The sequence below is a fragment of a genome, unplaced genomic scaffold, assembly GCF_019419815.1.
Source record: "Pyrus x bretschneideri cultivar Hongxiangsu unplaced genomic scaffold, Pyrus_bretschneideri_v1 Contig265, whole genome shotgun sequence".
Taxonomy (NCBI): Eukaryota; Viridiplantae; Streptophyta; class Magnoliopsida; order Rosales; family Rosaceae; genus Pyrus; species Pyrus x bretschneideri.
In genome coordinates, this window is record NW_025999574.1 from 520,006 (window position 1) to 539,309 (window position 19,304).

The following is a 19,304-nucleotide window of genomic DNA, read 5'->3' on the forward strand; positions in this document are numbered from 1 at the left end:
GTGTAAATGGTTACGTCACTCTCACGTGACGGCCAGCATGCCCTCCTTCGGGACGGGGTGTGACATATCACATGATAAATCATTTTATATATGATAAAAAACAGAATGATAAAGAAGGAAAAAATCTTACTTGACTTCCAATCAAGCATGAATCATCCTACATATATTTTTTGTTGTTTTAATCGAAAATATTAAGGTAAGTAGAACAACAATAATTTTTTTTTTTTTTGACAAACTATAAAATATCTACATTAAACTACTAAAAAGAAAATTCTAACACAGAATCTCGAGTGCAAACAAAATTGAATACCCTTAACAAACTGTCAAACCATTGTTTATTTTATAGATGGCCAACAAAACGGAGTGAGGATCCTCGCTGGATCCTCTTTGTAAGAATTCCAGAGATCCTCAAATCACATCCGTTCATCGTACATTATGCGGTAAAAAATCATCGTAAATTTTTTTTTTTAAATTGAATATAAACAGTACCTGACGAAAATTGATCGCACGATGTACAATGAATGAATGTGATTAGAAGATCCGCCGAGGATCCTCTCTCAACAAAACGTGCCATCATTTTAGTGTCGTTGCCGTGCCACTACTTATTTGCTTAGCAATAGTGCAACTTTATAGTATTAAAACAAACAAAATCTGAAAAATAAAAAGGCTTGATTAGATTATTAGTTCGTGGTGATAAAGTAGTTAGAAGATAACCTCTAAGGTAAAAAGATTAGGATTTAAATTCTTGTCATGAAGTATGTTAGAATTTAGACTCAAAATTGAAAACTCCATCAACTCTCTGTTAAATGTTAGCACATAAGGCTCACATGTGAAACTAAAAATATAAAGTCAACCTCACATGTAGCCCCACGTGCTACTAATTAACAGAGTTCCATTTTAGCCTAATATATCACATCCCGGCCTGGGCCCCCATCACATTCCGGGGTCGACTCCACCGTAGCACGATATCGTCCGCTTTAGGCCCCGACCACGCCCTCACGGTTTTGTTTCTGGGAACTCAGAGGAGAACTTCCCAGTGAGTCACTCGTCATGGGATTGCTTTCGCGTGAACTCGCTTAACTTCGGAGTTCCTAAGGAACTCGAAGCCAATGAGCTCTCAAAATGCCTCGTGCTAAGTAGAGATGAGAATATACATATAAGGCTTAGATGATCCATTCTCCTGGACGATGTGGGATGTTACAAATATGTGTAGCTCATGTGCTAATAATTAACGGAGTTGACGGAATTTTCAATTTTAGTCATAAATCCTAACAGATTTCACCACAGGTGCTTAACTCCTAATTCTTTTACCACAAAGACTATCTTCCATCTATTATATCACCACCACGGAGACTAATATTCCAATCTGGCCAAATATAAACTACAAGGAGAGACTAATACCACCATATAGGATGGGAATATAATGGACTTTTCAGTTGTGCCACCTTGATTGCCTGCTAATTATGGAGATCTTTTTATATAAGATTATAAAAAAATTCTAACCTGGCGGCCCCCTTGTTCCACGTCAGCTTGTGTAATATGATTTGCGTTACCTCTTAACCCAAGAATCAATTATCGGGCTTGCTTGGAATCAAATTGGATTATCAAAAGGCGAATTATTATTATATTGTTTAATAATTGTGATATTTTTCTTCATTAATTAACATTGATAAGCTAAAGGTAAATTTGAACCATATTATTACTAGTTTATTGTGAAGCTAACACACACCGTCCCTCCCCCACGGGCCCCACCCCACACACACCCACCATAAGGAGAGGTAAATCCTCTGACTGGATTAAAACCCACATTTCATTCGTGAAGAAGCAAATTTGGGATGTAATTTTGGTTTCGCATTCCAAACTTTAAGCCTATGTTTGAACAAGGGACTTTCAAAATACCAAGAAACTTTAGACTCACTTGTTAAAAATACACTACAAGAATACTACTGACAAACCACTCAAGCACGAAAACACTACAGATGCACTACAGACACACTAAACCTTAAACAAAAGACTTTCAAATGGGCCTAGGTTCCATGCAACTTAAACCGATGTACGGATATTAGTAACTTTTCTTTTAGAACCAAAACAAGATGCAAGATCAATTGTCACTTGATCGCCTTCTTCCTAATTTTACTCCTTTAATTTCATAATATACCCAACTTTTGCTTTTGCTATTTACATTGCCCCCACTATCATGTCTGCTTAATCATCCCTAAAGGCTGAAGGTTTAATTCACAAAGAAAGTTTTCTTCTATTTCTTCAAAAAACTCGTACCTATTAGCCTCTGGAAAATCACTTGGCACCCGATCGCCTTTCAACTTGGATGCACGGGAGACTGACAAAGTAGTACATCTACGTACTGGGAAGACTTTGGCGAACGGCATCATCAAGAAACACTGCCTCTTCCTCGCTTTGACCCTCCTTCCAAACCTTGAATTTCAATGGACGACGACTTGAATTGTTCCACTGCCTTAACAATGACATTTTATAGGGGCCCCTTGTTTCACCAAGAGGACTCATACAATGCCACAGTGCAGAATCTGGGTCTTCAGATGCAGGTGCTTTAACTTCATGTACATCTTCATCATCATCGCTTAGCTCAATTAACTCAGCTTTGGATGTGCTTTCATTTTCCAATTTTTGCTCAACACATTCTTCACTTTGCCTTTTAATATCGACACTGGAACTAAAATGGTGCGGCTCTTGCAGGTTGACATCAGGTTTACCTTGAGAAGCAACATCAAGATGTTTTTTTTCAAACTCTTCAGAGAACAAGACTTTATGAGACTTGTTCTTCACTTGAACGAATTGGTGCTCCTTTTGACGAATGCCACCTCGAACTTCTGGACTCAAAATATAAAATTGTCTAATCAACTTTACAGAAGTCAGTCCCGGTAGAAATGTTACTACCATGTTCTGTAGTAGATGCATCAAAATGGTGTCCACACTTACATACCAACAATAAAACTCTTAAATACTAAAGTATCACGCAGTATCTTACGTTGATGTTAACACTTGAAAGCATTTTCTTTTTAGAAAAGATGTTGCCCTCACAAAGAGCCAGTTACTCAAATCACATTACCAAGTGAAACTGACCAGAAAGCAAGAAAGGAGAAAACACTATATATCGAAAACAGAATGGGTTAACAAAAATAGTATTTATGCAGAGTGACAGTTGATTTGACATAAATTTCAATTTCATATTCATCAACCTCAATCCGAAGCAAGAGTAGAATTTTAGGACGTCTAAAATTGTCAAGATACTAAAAATTCTGCGAGAGTTACATCCAATACTTGTCACTTTCAGAACTAAGAATCAAATGGTAACGTTTGTCATGATCTAGGAACGCTGTTTCTGCATGCAAGCATGTCCATATTCCCGTTGATTAGTGGAAATAATAATGAACTCGAGTGAACAATATAGAACTCATCATTCTGAGACAGAAGCTTAGAACAAACCTGCCGGATCAGTTCCTCCATTTGAAAGACACAAAGTTACATTGACTAAATTAGTGTTTGGAGTTGGACAGGACCCCTTGAAGGCTGAAGCAGGAAAGCCATCACATTCTTGTTTATCCTTCCTTGGAGAGCTCTCAGGAGTAGGTTTAAATTTTTCTGTACCTGCGAACACTTCCAGAACCTCATTTAATGATCGTGATTGTTCCAACGGTGTTCCAAGAGAAGCTTCTTAACAATATTTAAAATTTCAAGCTTAACAAACCTGATGGATCTGTTCCGCCCTTTGCATGGTAGACAGTTCTGTTGGCTAGACCAGTTCTGGGAGTTTGAGAAGACCATTTGGCTCTGGGGGCTGATTCAGGCGATCCATCATGTTCTGTTTGATCCTGGCTTAGAGAGTTCTCAGAAGTAGGTTCAAGTTTTTCTATATCTGCAATTACTTCTGGAACCTCATTTATTAATCGGAATTGTTCTGATGGTTTCTCAAGAAGCAGCTTCTTATCCAAGTATTGCTCAAGCGTATTCAGAAAATTTAGGTCAAGGGTCACAATTTTCTTATCTAGATAAAGTAGTACATAGGGATAAATTATATGAGTCTCCTGTCAACCACTCATGGCCAGCGTAAAACAGAAAAGAAAAAGCTAAACTAATGAACAAGGGGGTCAAAGAACAAAGGAATGTCGTTTGTTGTTTCATGTTGCAAACATTCTAATTTAACAATGTAAACAATTTCAATTTGATGAAGGCCAGACCTGGAAATGTGCTAGACACTGTAGTAGGATTAGTCAAAGGGCTGAACCAATACCCTTTTCTGAAAATATAAAATTGAAACTAAGACTAGAAACATTTGGTTCCATCTCAACTTAATATAGATTTTATAACAACTAGCACACTTGATACTTCCTAGTCACTGAAAAACAATGGGTCACATGCGAAACTTAATAGCTCGAGACAATCTACACAACGAAATATCTAAAAAGAATGAAATGCAACAGAACCAAGGAACATATTAGATCTGTCCATATTCAAGAACTATCTAGCATAGTAAATTTTGTCAACGCATTGCTTCACAATATGAACTTGTCCCTACATCTCCAGGTTTCTACAACTACACATGTATACTATAACAATCATAATATACTAAACCTTCCCAACATATGTCATACACCAACATTTTTGTTATGTTGTTAATATCATCAATGAAAGGATATTCTCTCCTCCATCCTTTTTCATTTGCCTGGTCAATGCGCTTTTGCAACAGAGACAGCTCTCTAGCAATCCACTGAGATGTTTTTGACCAGATGATTCAGAAGTACATAAAATCAAAAGGCAAGCAAGAACGTTAAAATCCACACACAACAGAAAGATGAGCAAATACTGGAGTATGAAAGTCACATGAAAAAACAGATCATTGCACAATAGACACTTTTCGAATAGTCAAACACTCCATAACGGCATAGTGTAGAAAATATAAACAACAAGATATGTGTTGCTGACATTTACCTAGCACAAAGCCAAAAAAGCGTACAAGATTTCATAAAGTCTGTTTGGCTGAATTTTAAATAAATATTAGGCAAAACAGTACACAGAGAGTAGTGAGAAACATAATACTTATATCAGTTATATGTGATTTTTTTTTTTTTTTTTTACTGTTCTTTGCTTTTGCTCATTTTGATGTTGTAATTTTATTTCTCTAAGTAGGTATTTTGAAAAACTTTCCAAAGATGGTGTTTTGTTTTTCATACTGTTTCTGTTCTCAAGTGTTCTGAAGCAGAAAAAATTATTGCACCGCTAAATAGACTTTTGGTCTAACAGTTAAAAACATATTTGCGTTTTTACAGTTTCAAATCATAGATTACAGTCTGAAAACAATATGAAGTCAATATCTTTCCAAAGCATGCCCCAGCTTATTTGTGAGGCATCCATAGTAACACTTTCAACTATTGGGAATCTCAAAATTATGATAACATAGAAAACAGATATTCTTGTTAGAGGTTAAAGCAAGAAAACGCACACGCTCCGTTATATCCTTGTGCAGACATCTAGCCTTCTGTTCAAGCTCCACCTATCAAACAAGAAAATCCTGATTAACAGATTGAAATATATCAAATACTCTATGCAAACCCAAGTATTGCAGAAGTATTTGTTTTATAATTTATATCTAATCTAATTTATCTTAAAGTTATATTAATTGAGTTTAAATAAAAATTACATAGGCGGTCTAAATATATTTATAAATGAAAGACGAATGCTTTCAGAAATACTACAAAATAATAAAAATATAGACAGTTTGTAATTGGCTGTCTAAATTATTTATCAAGTTGGATCATCTGATTTTGTACAAGAAATATGTTTTTAAATGTAAATGTATAAGGAAACGTGACATCGATCCCAACAGGCTGGAAAATAAGAATTTACACACATGCTATTCATGAAAACACTATGAAAACTGGAAAGTCTTTAAAAACGTGAAAATGATGAATAACAGTCTTCCCCCATCCAATATTGCAAAACCATACATATTTATCCATTTCCCACCACAACACAACGAAAGAAGAAAACGAGTTAATGTCATAACCCATCAGAGTAAGAATCTTTGTAATTCTGGAATGAATCAATGGACAAATTGGTTGAGTCATTATCAATATCAATTTGATGTATCACAGATTGAATGTCATTATCAATATAATTCACAAACTGGTGAATTATATTCAATATCTTTCCATAGCAACAAATTGATCCCCTGACTACTAATTTGGACTCCTTTTAAAAAAAAAAAAAAAAAAAAAGAAAGGAAAAAGGGAAGACTACTAATTTGGAATCCCAACGTATTACCATGTAACCTATATTTACTTCTCAGAGCATGCCAAAGGGAACCCCTCTCCATATTAAGACTCTGGGACCAAGTCCAAGAAGGACCCCGTCACCAAATTACCCACCCTAAGCCACCGCTTTCTTTCATTCTAGATAGGTTAAAATCTTATTCAACATTTGCATAAATTTGTCAAGTTCAATAAAAACTTTTAATAAAGGTAAGCTTTCATTTATCTACAAGTTTTCAGAAAACACTAAATTGATCATGCATAACAAAAACTTACAATAGTGGGCCTCTTAAGTTTTCCTTCTTTCACTCTCTGATGCAAATCCTTACACTCTTCCTGCATAACATACAATCCAACTGAGTGCTCATTCTGTGAAAAACACTTGCAAAATATAGAAAGCAGTAACTTTAATTGATTCATGCAATTTTGGTTTCTGAGTTTGCACCTTTAATTTGTTTTTCTCATTATTTGGCACAAAGGAGGCGAAAGGGTAGGGACCGGGGGAGGTTTACACTCTAACTCTAGTCTTGGGTATAGGGGTAAGTGTTCTCAGCCACAGTAACCATAATTTGTGTTTGAAAAGAAAGAATAATCTCTATGAGTCATAAGGAATGACAATTATGCACAAGAATCAAAGTAAGTGCCCTTAACAAACATGAACAACTAAATGTTATATCTTACAAACCGTGGTCAATGAAAAAACTTGACCTACATAAACGCCATTCTAATGAACCAAGTTTTTTAGTTTTGTTCTTTGAAAAGAAAAGCCAAGTTAGTTAACTTTCACCATCTTACAAGAAATTTGACACAACAATATTACCTCACAGAAGTCATCATTTGACAGCTCGCAGACCTGTACATCTTTTGGCATATTGACCAGTTGCATGAAAATTTCTGTATTCATTTCACCATTGCTCGAAGTTTTCCGTATGCCTAGAAAAGTATGAAATGATAATACAAAGCATAAGTGATCATCCAAGGAGAAAACTGGCAGGATTACAGTTCTAACATATAAGAATCAGGAGCCCCTCCATTTGGAAGCACATTGTAGTGAGGTGATCCTAACCTAAGCCTTGCATCTCATTAATCTCCTAGTGATCTAACTTTTACATGGTTATGAGATCTTATAGACAACCATCCCCCATCATATACAACCCCATCCTGATCCGTGCACTCGTGCGGACACAGGAAAATGCCTACAATACACCTTTGAGATCAAACAAGTGCAAAATGTAGATTGTTTGTTTCCAACCCAAGACCTCATGCAACTGAAACTATGACCCAATGTTAGACAACCATCCCCAAAAGCTTAAACTGTATGGAATGGGCCAACGATACATATCAAGCTAACACATTGAATTCGTTATTTATGATATCTTACTTTGTCATAATATTTGTACAAGAAAAAAAAACATTGTAATCTCTGCATGAAAACCAAACAGATGTATTCCCCAGCTAACACCATGATAAAAACTCTGTTAAAATTACTGCATCAGGATTCTTACTTTCACGAACTGCTGAAAATATTTGCAGCAAACAGAATTGAGTTCTTTAATATCAGACGAAAAGGTGAACAGTCATTACCATTCAAAATTAGTAGCCATCATTAAGAACTTACCTTTGACTTGCAAGAGCTGGTGAGAATTTTTCTGTGAATAATCATTTGGGTCAGATTTGACTCTCACAAAACTTCCTACTACTTTTTCATCAAAAGTCTCAGGTTGCTTTAACAAGTCCTCCACCAAACTCCTCTTCAGGTACACAAGCTTAATGTTTTCAGCAACTATGGAAGCAAAACAGGTTTTCCGCACAAGTGGAACTACATTTGTCTTTTGAGGTTGTCTATCTGAGACCAACTTGGGCTGCCTATTACAAGTCACCATAAGATTCTTATCATTGTCTTCAGAACTACTGTCAGTCTCATCCTCCTCGGTTAAGTCAAGATTCTCAGCAAAATGGGCATCCAGAAGGTTATATAACCTATTTATATTGATAGATTTCTTTCCCAAAAGAGACTGTAGCATTGGATCACACATTACTGTCTTCTTTTTCTGTGGGTGAAAAAGGTTGTGTTCTTTACAGTAGTTTGAAACTATAGTGGTAACTTCATTCTGTGATAACTCCTTAGTTGTATCTTTCCCAATGGAAATGAGGAATTCTAAGAGAGATTTTGACCCCCATCCTCTAAACTCTATTTTCGTTGCTTTTGCTTTCCTTTTCATTGCACACTGGTTTCCCTTGGATCTCTTCTTTTTGCCAACTGGCATGTATTCTTCTCTATCTTTCCAATTTTCGTCGTCACTTTCTTCATCAGATTCAGTAAAACTTTCTTCTTCTTGAGAAATTTCGTTTAAATCGAAGTCAGAGTCAGGTGTATGGTTCTTACCATTCTTCAGTAAGTCTTTTGCGGAGTAAACCTGCTCTGAAGATAAGCCTTGTTTCTCTTTTATTATTTCCCAATATTCCATGAATAGGAACTCAAACGTATTTCTTTCTTTGAAATCAACTCTCCCCTGAAAAACAAAAGAGCACATTCTGAGATGACAAAGAGGACAACTCTGGAGATCTATATCATCAAATCACAGAAGGCCTGCTTCACTTCCCTTAACAAACCAAAATGACAAGCCAGAGAAGTGACCAGGCCACAGGTCACTACATCCGTAATTCCGTATTTACAAATAATTGTACATGAAAGAAATAACAACTTCAAGTACAAAATAATACAGTATTTAAAAGAAAAAAAAAATCCTGTATTTCAAGGTTTCTCTTTTGGACTTTACGTTATCTATAGATCTCAAAATTTATGAAGCAACTTAATAAGATAAAGTGATAAACAAAGTTAATTTTTGAAAATTATGATTCTAATATCCCCAATCTTAACATAATTTTTACAAATTTACCATGGACATGATTATTAACTCTCTACCCTCATTAGATACTAATATGAAACTTCAAATATGCATAATGACTAGAAACAGGAATGATCAGGGACGGAGCCATAAATTTCATTTAGTGGGGTCAACTTCGAACAATAAAAGTAAAATCCTTCGATAATGAGTCATGATATTTTTCACGCAATAGACAATTGTACTTTAATTCATGGAATTTTCATGCAATAGACAATTGTACTCAACCATAGAATACAAGCTGGATGGATGAATTAGATGGAGACCTCAACCATAGAACACAAGCTAGATGGATGAAGTGAGAGTGCATCCGGCGCGTTGTGTGACCATCGTATGCCACTAAAGCTCAAGGGAAAATTTTATAGGACGGCAATAAGGCCGGCGATGTTGTGAATGTTGGACGGTGAAGCATCAACATGTACATAAAATGGGCGTAGTGGAGATGAGGATGCTTCGTTGGATGTGTGGGCACATGCGAAAGGATAAGATTAGGAATGAGGATATCCAAGGTAAAGTAGGAGTAGCCAAAATTGAAGGAAAGATGAGAGAAAATCGGTTACGGTGGTTTGGACATGTGCAACGAAGGCTTGCTGACACTCCGGTTAGAAGATGTGACTACGAGACAAAGGTCTAGGGCTGAAGGGGTAGAGGAAGACCTAGGAAGACTTTGGAAGAGACTCTAAGAAAAGACTTAGAGTACTTGGATCTAACAGAAGACATGACATAGAACCCAGCGCAATGGCTTTCTAGGATTCATATAGAAGTGGGAAAAGGCTTTGTTGTTGTTGTTGCTGTAGACAATTGTACTCAATATATTTCCATGTTACGAGAGCATAACAAGCAGGTTTAAATTGAATCTACTTCAGAGAAAAAGTAAATAAATTATAAGAGAAAAAGTAAACAATTCAACTGCAAATGTGAACACCACATGGACATTCTACTACTTCTTAACTTTTCCTAATGAAATTTATCAGTTAACTACAAGGTTGATGGCCAAAATTGAAACTACAGGACCAAAGTAGAACACGGACCAAACCAAAAGGACTGAAAATTTAATTGGCCCGGAAAACATTAGGTCTAGTATCTAATTTTTGGATTTCGTATTTAAATACAATTGCTTGGGAGAGTTTCCTACTTTAGATTTCTCATATGAAACAAAATTCATGTATGCAGAAGAAACAAGAGAAGCCTTTTCTTAGCATTAATCAGAAACAACCATACCCCATCAGAATCCACATCCACATTTTCTTCTATCATTATTGCAAGCTTCAAACAATGATTGCAAAATCCTTCACTCCCTTTAACTACAGCAAACTCAGCATCACAGAGGCAACGTCCACACACAGCTTGCGGGCAGCAAAAGCAGTAAAATTTGGGAATTCTTTGGCATATGAAGCAAGAATGGCGATCTGAAATCCAAGAAAACATATTACTAACTGGCTAATCTATTCTCTACAAATTGATGCTAGCAAAAAGAGACGAGATAATAAATACTAAAACTCAGATAACACCTAAAGTATATAAATTGCTTTTTATTAACTGATAACACTCTACATTTTCAAAAAAGAAAAAATAATAATGAACTGAAGGAAGAATTATCTTCCATGGCCACATTTCACCAAAACTTCTACAAGAGTTAACATATCTGTTAAATTCTTTATGAAATTGATACATTTCACCAAAGTTTATCTCCTCCTTTTTTTAGAACAATTTGAATGCAAGGTATGAGAGCTACAATTGCGAAAGTCAGTTGAAGAAAGATTTGAGAACATCTTTATGGTGAATAACTAAAATACATCGAGTCAAGTTTCATGCATACATACCTTGGGAGTGTCAAACATAACATAGAAAATTGTACACATCGCACCTTTTTCCATGCATAAAATGCGCATATTTCATTGACAATGACATGTTGTAAAGCTGAGGCATTATCATAGAATAAATTGAGAGCTTACTGCAAGTCCAGCGATCTTTGCTCTTCAAAAACGAGTCATCTTTTTCGACACACTGAGGATGATAAACTTTTAGACAGTCCCTGAAAGATTAGAGGGAGCATTTCAACTAAAAGACCAAAAGCAAAAACTTAAGAGAGGAGGAGGGTTCTTCCTTTTGAAATCACATCCTTGACTAGTTGCATCCTTTTGATAATCTTAAATCCTTTTAGATGAGAAATATCTAGCCACATAACTTTATGTATTTAAATGAGAAACAAATTATGCTCTAAGTCATAGATAAAATTTGAAAAGTTAACAGAAAGCTTACTGTCTACCTACATTCTGTAATCCATTCTCATTATAACCATTGAGTTTTCATCAAATGACATAGAACATGATAGGGTCTTATTAAAATTCTTAATGATAAGAATCAGTCCTAAAATGCATTTCTAATAGTTATTCATACTTGTCCCGCTTTTAAATTTTAGTTTCTTATTTCTTTCTTCGTTCAGGTTGCTGGGGGTCCTAAATCTTAGCATGCCTGCTACTTCTTAAAAATACACCGCAATTAAGTTAAAATTACAATGTAACAGAATGTAACAAATGAGAAATTGAGAATTGCTTTCTTAATTAAATTAATTTTTGGGTTCTCCAATTGCGGACTCCTGAATTTAGAGTCAAATGCTCAAAATCCTAAGAACCCTAAATTCTGAATCCCAAAAAACCATTATACTAAACATAGTTAAAAGTCAACAAAAAATCTGATGGGTGCATGGCTAATTTTGTGGGGAAAGAAAGCATGCTATTCAACAGGACATCTTGAAACAATACCAAAAGAATACGTTCATATAGCATGTCCGGTTTTAAATTTAAATAAAGCCATCTATAAGCACCAACAAAAAAACATGTGCTGCAGGATTTTGATTCCAGGGTCCACTGAATTAACCTACTGTCATTGTGGAAAGACGAAGTTGCCTTCCTCAATGCAATATATGAAGTACTAGTATTTCAATTTTCTGTAAAATTTCAGAACTCACTTATAATCACATATCCTCACAGCTCCTCCATCTTTGCATCGAAAGCAATAATCTTCACAAATTTCTTCCTTTCTTCTTTTACTCTTTCTCGGCATTTTGATCAACCCTCTATTCTTCAACCCCAAAATGCCAATTCAACAACCCAAGTTCTTGTATCACAACAGCTTCCCCTAAACCTGTCAAATCAAAGCAAAGTTTAAAAAGACACCACTGCCACTGCCCCCCCCCCTTTTTCTCTCCCTCTCTCTCTCTCTCTCTCTCTCTCTCTCTCTCTCTCTCTCTCTCTCTCTAAGCATGACCATCAGCTAACATCACAGTACCAAAAACAAAACAAAAAAATCAAGGAAAAACCTCATCATCTTAAAAAAAACTAAAATAAAAAGAACCCCCCAAATGCATGTATCAAAAAGGAAAAGAAAAAAAACCCAGTTACCCAAATGAAAGCAAAAACTACTTCATACAATAACATGCAGGAGCTCCAAAGTCTAATCAATAAGCTTCTTCTTCAATTTATTTTTTGTGGGAATGTTTATCTTTCTAAGCAGCATTTCATGTATTCAAGTTCTACCAAATTAGTAAACCCATAAACAAAGAAAATGTAAGAGACCCAGTTGAGAGAAACAACAAAAGAGAGTACCTTTACCCTTAGGCCTTCAAAGAACAAGTCCATTGCGTTTGCAGCAATGGCGCTTTCTGTAAACGCAAGACCCAGTGAGGAGGGAACGAGGAGCTTAGAAAGACGACAGTGCTTAGCGCTGTGAGAGTAGAAACAAAAAATATTGGTGAGAAACAGACGTTTTGCGTTGAATGGGGGGCAGTTCATAATAAAGCTATGCCGTTTGGGTCAAATGCGAAAAGAATAATCTGGAATTTTGCCTCGAACATTTTGGTTCGGGTGGAAAGAAAGTGGAATCCCATCACTCGCTCTGCTCCTCCACTTTACACCGTCTTTATGTTCGGGTGAGCATATTTTTGGTCACCGCCACCTTCTAGTGGAGAAATGTCCGGAAAAATTTAACAAAAAAAAAAAGAAAAAAGAAAAATCATCTATAATGACACGTGGCATATGTGATGGTATTCTAGATACTTTGAAAAATCTCTCGTCGATTATACTGTCAAGTAGACTATATGTAATACAATTGGTTGAAAATTTGTAAAATATCCAATACTTATTGGTCGTGAATATCTTAATAGGACGAACTGCCACGTAGATATCTTTACATCGGAACCCCAAGATGAGCGCTTTCCTATTCTGACTTCCCCAGAGCCTCTGATAGCACATCCAAGACAGCGATGGGTTTTCTGCCCTTATGGGAGTGGAGCGACATAAGTTTTGAGAATTCAAGAGAAGGTCACGGCTAGACGAGCCGTTTATCATTACGATAAATGTCAAGTGGAAGTGCAGTGATGTATGCAGCTGAAGCATCTTAACAAACCGGTAGACTTGAACCTTGTTCCTACATGACCCGATCAATTCAATCAGGCACTCGCCATCTATTTTCATTGTTCAACTCTTTGACAACACCAAAAACTATTGTTCAACTCTTTAACAACATGACAAATCAAAAGCTTTGTCCTCCCCTCTATCTATTCAAGGGATGGAAGGAATTCGAGCTAATTATATTTTTATAATTGGTTTAAATTTTGAGATCTATATCGGTATATAGACAAAAATCTCAAAATTAAATTCATCTAACATTGATAAATAGGACGATGAGAATTACTACTTGAGGGTGCTGAGCAAAAATGCACCCATTTTTTAGTACAATTTTCTTTTTAACTTAAATGTTTGGTATTCCTGCCACATAATATTACGGTCTAATTTATTCATTTCTAACTATATGTAAGAGATTTTTAGTTTGAATATCGAGAATGTCGTGTGTTGGGCTGGAAATGATAAACTTTATACGACAAGCAATTTGACTTCCATGCTATCGTATGGATTTTGATTGAACTCTACATGGAAGTAGAGTTTGCGACTTTTATTTTGGATTTTAATTAAAATGATGACTATGATCATGATAAAGTGGTCATAAGAGGTTGCGGCGGTGGTCCCGGCATCTATAGTGGCTGTCGTGGTGTTGGTGGTAGTCATGTTGGGGTTGGTGGAAGTCATGTTGGGGGAGGAGGTGGTAAGGTGGTCATAGGAGGTTGTGGTGGTAATGGTTGTGACAAGGTGGTAGTAGCAAAGTAAGAGCGAAGGTGGTGGTGGCAGTAGCAGAAGCGGCGGTGGCGAGGGTGGGAGTGGTAGGCAAGGTAAGATAATGCTAACAGAGGTAGTTGTCGTGGTGGGTGACGGGAGTGACATAAAAGTGGTGGTAGGAGATTGTGGAACGGTGATCATGTCCGGGCACATTGAAAAATTTCCTAAACTCTGGAAAATTTTGATTCATTTCACTCCCTTCCTATTAATCTGGAAGTTCTTCTCATGTACAAGGAAATGGTTCAGTTCTAGAGCCAAAGAGCGTGGTTCTCGAGCGATTGGTAACGGCATAACAAGAAGAGGATAGGGGAGACCAAAATGGGTACTAAATAGTTTTCCAGAGATCAGTGAACAAGGCAGGGTAATAGCTCCAGAAAGCAAAGCCTACTCTACCAATAATCAAGGCAGGAACATTTTCCGTCCTTGAAATGGTGAAATCTGCTTCCATCCCTCACTATAATTTCTCTCTCAAATACCTTCGAAATTATCTTGCTTACCTCATGACAATCCTCACAAACCCTCAAATTCTTCATGATTCGGATGCAATCCCCAGCCTCTGTCACTAACAGGCCAAAAGCCATCGCAAGCCGCTCGCTGTGCTCCTTTATAACGTTCTCTTTTTCTTCCTCCCCTATATCATGCAAAACTGATGTGACATTCGGTGAGTAGCCGGCTTCTGCTATTCGTGTTCCAATTGTCTCCAGCATTTTGTGAATCTCTAGAGAGCGTTCGTGCTCTCTATCCCCTGCAACAAATTTATGAACTTTACCGTGTGCTTCAATCAAGCTCCAACCTGCAGCTTTATTAGTATTTTGCTCGACCATTAATCTCCGAACTCTCACAACGTCTTCCCATTTCCTTGCTTTTGCATATATATTGGCTAGTTGTACATAATGCCCGTCATGGGTTGGATCCAGTTCTAGTAATTTGTTCCCAATCTTTTCACCCAATTCTATTGATCCATGTATCTTACAGGCACCAAGGAGTGTTGCCCATAATACAGGATCTGGGGAAACCGTCATCTTCTCAATCAACTCAACAGCTTCATCTACAAATCCTGCACGGCCCAAGATATCAACCATGCACCCATAATGCTCCATCTCAGGTAATATGCCATACTTTTCCGTCATCAACTTAAAATGACGTCTTCCTTCGCTTACCAAACCTGCTCTACTACAGGCACCCAAGACACCAATGAAAGTCACATTTGCGGGACGGAAACCCTCATCAACGAACCTGTCAAAAAGTGCAAGTGCTTCTTTCCCAAGGCCATGTGATGCCAATCCGCAGATCATGACATTCCATGTCCAAATATCTCTCTGGGGCATGTTTTTAAACAAGAGCTTAGACTGTTCGATGCATCCACATTTTGCATACATGTCAATCAGAGCTGTGCCAAGGCAAGCAGTCAACGGAAAATTCAAAGACTCAGCAAGGGAGTGAACTAATCTACCATGTTCAAGCAACCCCAATTGCGCGGACGCTGAAAGAACAGAGACTAATGTGGCCTCATTCATCCTAATCCCTTCCTCCTTCATCCGTTTAAAGCAATCCAACCCTTGTTCTAACCGCCCATTTTGCACGTAACCCGAAATCATCGTACTCCACGAGATCACGTCTCTCTCGGGCATCTCCTCAAACAGCTTCTCTGCAACACCAATCTGCTCGTCTCTTACAAAAGCAGTCAGCATTGAGTTCCAAGTAACCACATCTCGTGAACTAACATTCTCCTCAAACACCCGTTTCGAGCATTCAATTCTAGAGCAAGAACAGTATAAATGAATCAAAGCATTCCTCACGAAAACATACCCGCCAAAACCAAGTTTTACAACAATGGCATGAACCTGAGCTCCTTCAGTGAGAGCCATAGCCTTGCTGCAAGCTTGAAGCAGAAAAGTAAAAGTATGGTTGTTGGGCTTGACGTAGGATCGCAGCATGGAGGAGGAAAAGAGAAGCAGGGAAAGGAGAGGCGAATCGCTCTTTGCGAAGCAGCGGATCATGTTATTGGTGGCGAAAACAGATGGGTATTTGATGGAACGGTAGAGAGAGAGGGAGTAGTGAAATGTAGTAGTTGGGGAGAGAGAAAGGAGGCAGAGGAGATGGGAAAGGAGGGGAGAGTAGGCGGCGTGGCCGGAGACGATGATGTGAGCATGGGCTTGCTTGGTTTGGCGGAGTGACGGGCGCGGCGGGAGTGCAGAGACAAGTGAGGAGGAGGAGTGAGAAAGTAGGGAATTTGAAATGTGTTTTGGAAGAGATGGGAAGAGGGATTTGGTTTTGTAGGCAAACATAAAGAAGCTCTCTCTCTCTGCAACTCCAACTCCGAGTTTCTTCCTTCACATAATTCTGAATCGGAGAAAAAAGCAGGGGATATTCTATAAAATATGGGGACGATCAGGCGTGATCGGCCGATCCTCCCCTTCAATTATATTTATTTATTTAAATATATTTTATACTATAAGTAGGCAAAAGTGAAAGAAATAACATTTGACAAAGATGATAAATTATAGCAATGGTCTAACGAAATTGAAGAAAATAATCATATTTATACGTTTTGATAAGTTGAGGGATTTGTTGTGTAACTGTATCACACAAATGATGTAGGTAAAAAGAGAGGAGGGATATATGTATTATTACTTTTTACTCTTGATCTGGTGTGTTGTATTGAGGTTACAAACACACCTCTATTTATAGAGATTTTCATCTGACACATCCTTACGTGCATAGTGAAAAACTTACCATGCTAGGACTTTTGTCTAAGACTTTTAAAGGTTGCCACCGAAAGTCTAACTTGGTTTGCTACCTTACATAATTACATATGTGGCATTCATATTAAGTTTCATAACATTTTTTATTTTTTTTATTTTGTTTTGTTTTTCTTTCCCTTGCCATAACATCAAATTATCGTCTTCATATTCTACAAAATGTATTTTTGGTGCAAAATCTCTCACAATTCATGTTTAAACACTCAAAATCAACTATATAAAATACTCAATTTAAAGATATATATTTGAATCTATCCATCTCCAGCTCTAGGTTACCATGCACATGCAATTCGCCAAGCTCATCGTTCTCCATCTCCAGCTCCAGCTCCGACTGGTAGTGGTGGATTTATGTTGTTCATTCAGAGCACGTACGTACGTAGATAGGTAAGTTTCTTTTTGTTCATTTGATTGCTTATAATCAGTGTTTCAAAAGACTCGCCCTGGGGCGTTCCTAGGCGGCCTTAGAGGCGAGGCTGCATCATTTTCGTCTCTGTTTTAAGGGAGTTGGCAAAATACACGCCTAGGCTGTCACATCCCGGCCCAAGGTCCACCACATCCCGAGCCCACTCCACCACCGTAGCACGATATTGTTCGTTTTGGACCCCGACCACGTCCTCAAGATTTTGTTTTTGGAAACTCACACGAGAACTTCTTTGGGAAGTCACACGAGAACTTCCCAGTGGGTCACCCATCATGGGATTGCTCTTGCGTGCTACTCGCTTAACTTCTGAATTCCCATGGAACCAGAAGCGAGTGATCTCCCAAAAGGCCTTGTGTTAGGTAGGGAAGGGAATATACATAAAAGGATCATTCCCCTGGGCGATGTGGGATCTTACATAGGCTTCTTGGGGCGCGCCTAAGCACCTGAGGTGTCGATTGTGCGTCCCTTTTTCATTTTTAAGTTTCAAAAATCTGGAAATTTTTTAGAGTTGTAGAGCTACTTTGAGTTGCAGGCCATGAACACCAACAAAGGAGATGAAGAAGATGAAGAAGAATGCTAGGTTTTTTAGGCTGAGTTTGTGTTTTTAATTTTTTTTTCTTTTTTTAATGCTTAAACTGACATCACTTTGCCATATTTATTACCCAATTATCTTTACTTTTTAAAACTAATCTCACTTTAAAGACATTTATGACCCCACTATCACTTTTCTTTTCACTTTTTATTTATAATATTTATTTTCTCATATACCAGATATATATTAGATAAGCATTGCTTTGTTTTTGTTTTTATTATTTTCCTGAATATTCTCATGATTAGGCGTAGAAAAGAAAACATCTTTTTATTTGGATTATTATTTTCTTAATGTTATATTATTCTTTTTTTTTTTAATTTGTTATATTTTTTTCTTATTTCTTATTTTTTTAGACTACCTATCCCACCCAAGTATTATCCAAGACTCTCATATAAATATGCACTTGCTTAAGTAGATGTTTGAAATTGATTAATTTGATTGCTTGATTAAACTTGGTTATGTGAAGTTGAACTTGTTTGTGACTATTATATTGTTATATGTAAAAATATGTATTAAAAAATTGGTCTCATGAGGCGAAGGCTTTTAACTAGAGAGAACTATCCATCAAACACCTCACTCACGCCTTTCCCTTTTAAAATATTGCTTATAATAACCGTGCATAATTACTACAATCATTCGAATTGGTCTTGTTGCATGCAGGTACGGCTTTTGAGATTGGAGATGCCGTGGCCAACAGGGCTGTGGATGCTTTGATGGGTCCTCGTCATGTCACTGCGCTGCCGCTGCCGCTGCTGCTTCTGCTGATCCTGCTGTCCTTGCTATTTCTGCTCCTCCAGCTCCTGCTGCTGCACACTACAAACCATGGCTAACACAAGCAGTATCAGTGGTTCAGATGCCTGCAGTATCACTCCAAGGCATTCCAAGATGTATGCAATGCTCGCTACGTCCTTTTCCCTTCATTATTTTCCTCAAGATTTATTGTGTCAGTGACCGTTTGCAGTTTTCGCTTTTTTCGAAAACTACAAACTAATTATATGATGACCTTTGGGTTTTTTGGGGCAAATAATTATACAAAAAACTAGATTTTAATCCCTAAATAAGATGAAGTTTAGAAAAATGTCTTATACAAGCTTAAAAATTAATTTTAGCCCCAAGACTATTTAATGCTAGCATATGTATTCAATGTTTCTTTTTTTTTATTTAC

At 37.2% G+C, this 19,304-nt stretch overlaps 2 protein-coding genes across 6 annotated transcripts; both read right to left on the reverse strand.

The window, feature by feature from the left end:
- Positions 1 to 2,002: 2,002 nt before the first annotated feature.
- LOC103933392 (uncharacterized protein At5g08430) lies at positions 2,003 to 13,155 on the reverse strand. 5 transcript variants are annotated; one of them, XM_048587351.1, is made up of 13 exons: positions 13,045 to 13,063; positions 12,799 to 12,916; positions 12,162 to 12,337; positions 11,146 to 11,225; positions 10,412 to 10,599; positions 7,903 to 8,797; positions 7,105 to 7,217; positions 6,561 to 6,620; positions 5,477 to 5,527; positions 4,674 to 4,744; positions 3,725 to 3,981; positions 3,463 to 3,633; positions 2,003 to 2,846 (listed from the first exon to the last, which is right to left on the reverse strand). In XM_048587351.1, exons 3-13 carry the CDS (start codon positions 12,254 to 12,256, stop codon positions 2,356 to 2,358), a joined length of 2,472 nt encoding a protein of 823 aa, XP_048443308.1. In that variant the 5' UTR covers positions 12,257 to 12,337; positions 12,799 to 12,916; positions 13,045 to 13,063; the 3' UTR covers positions 2,003 to 2,355. The 5 variants fall into 5 exon arrangements, with proteins under 5 accessions (XP_048443308.1, XP_048443309.1, XP_048443307.1 ...); XM_048587352.1 differs by having other exon boundaries at positions 12,805 to 13,155; XM_048587350.1 differs by having other exon boundaries at positions 12,799 to 13,152.
- A 1,513-nt stretch (positions 13,156 to 14,668) lies between these two features.
- On the reverse strand, positions 14,669 to 16,783 carry LOC103933413 (pentatricopeptide repeat-containing protein At5g48910-like). The gene has a single exon (XM_018644034.2). The coding sequence runs from the start codon at positions 16,650 to 16,652 to the stop codon at positions 14,754 to 14,756; it is 1,899 nt and encodes a 632-aa protein (XP_018499550.2). The 5' UTR covers positions 16,653 to 16,783; the 3' UTR covers positions 14,669 to 14,753.
- Between the last annotated feature and the right edge of the window lie 2,521 nt (positions 16,784 to 19,304).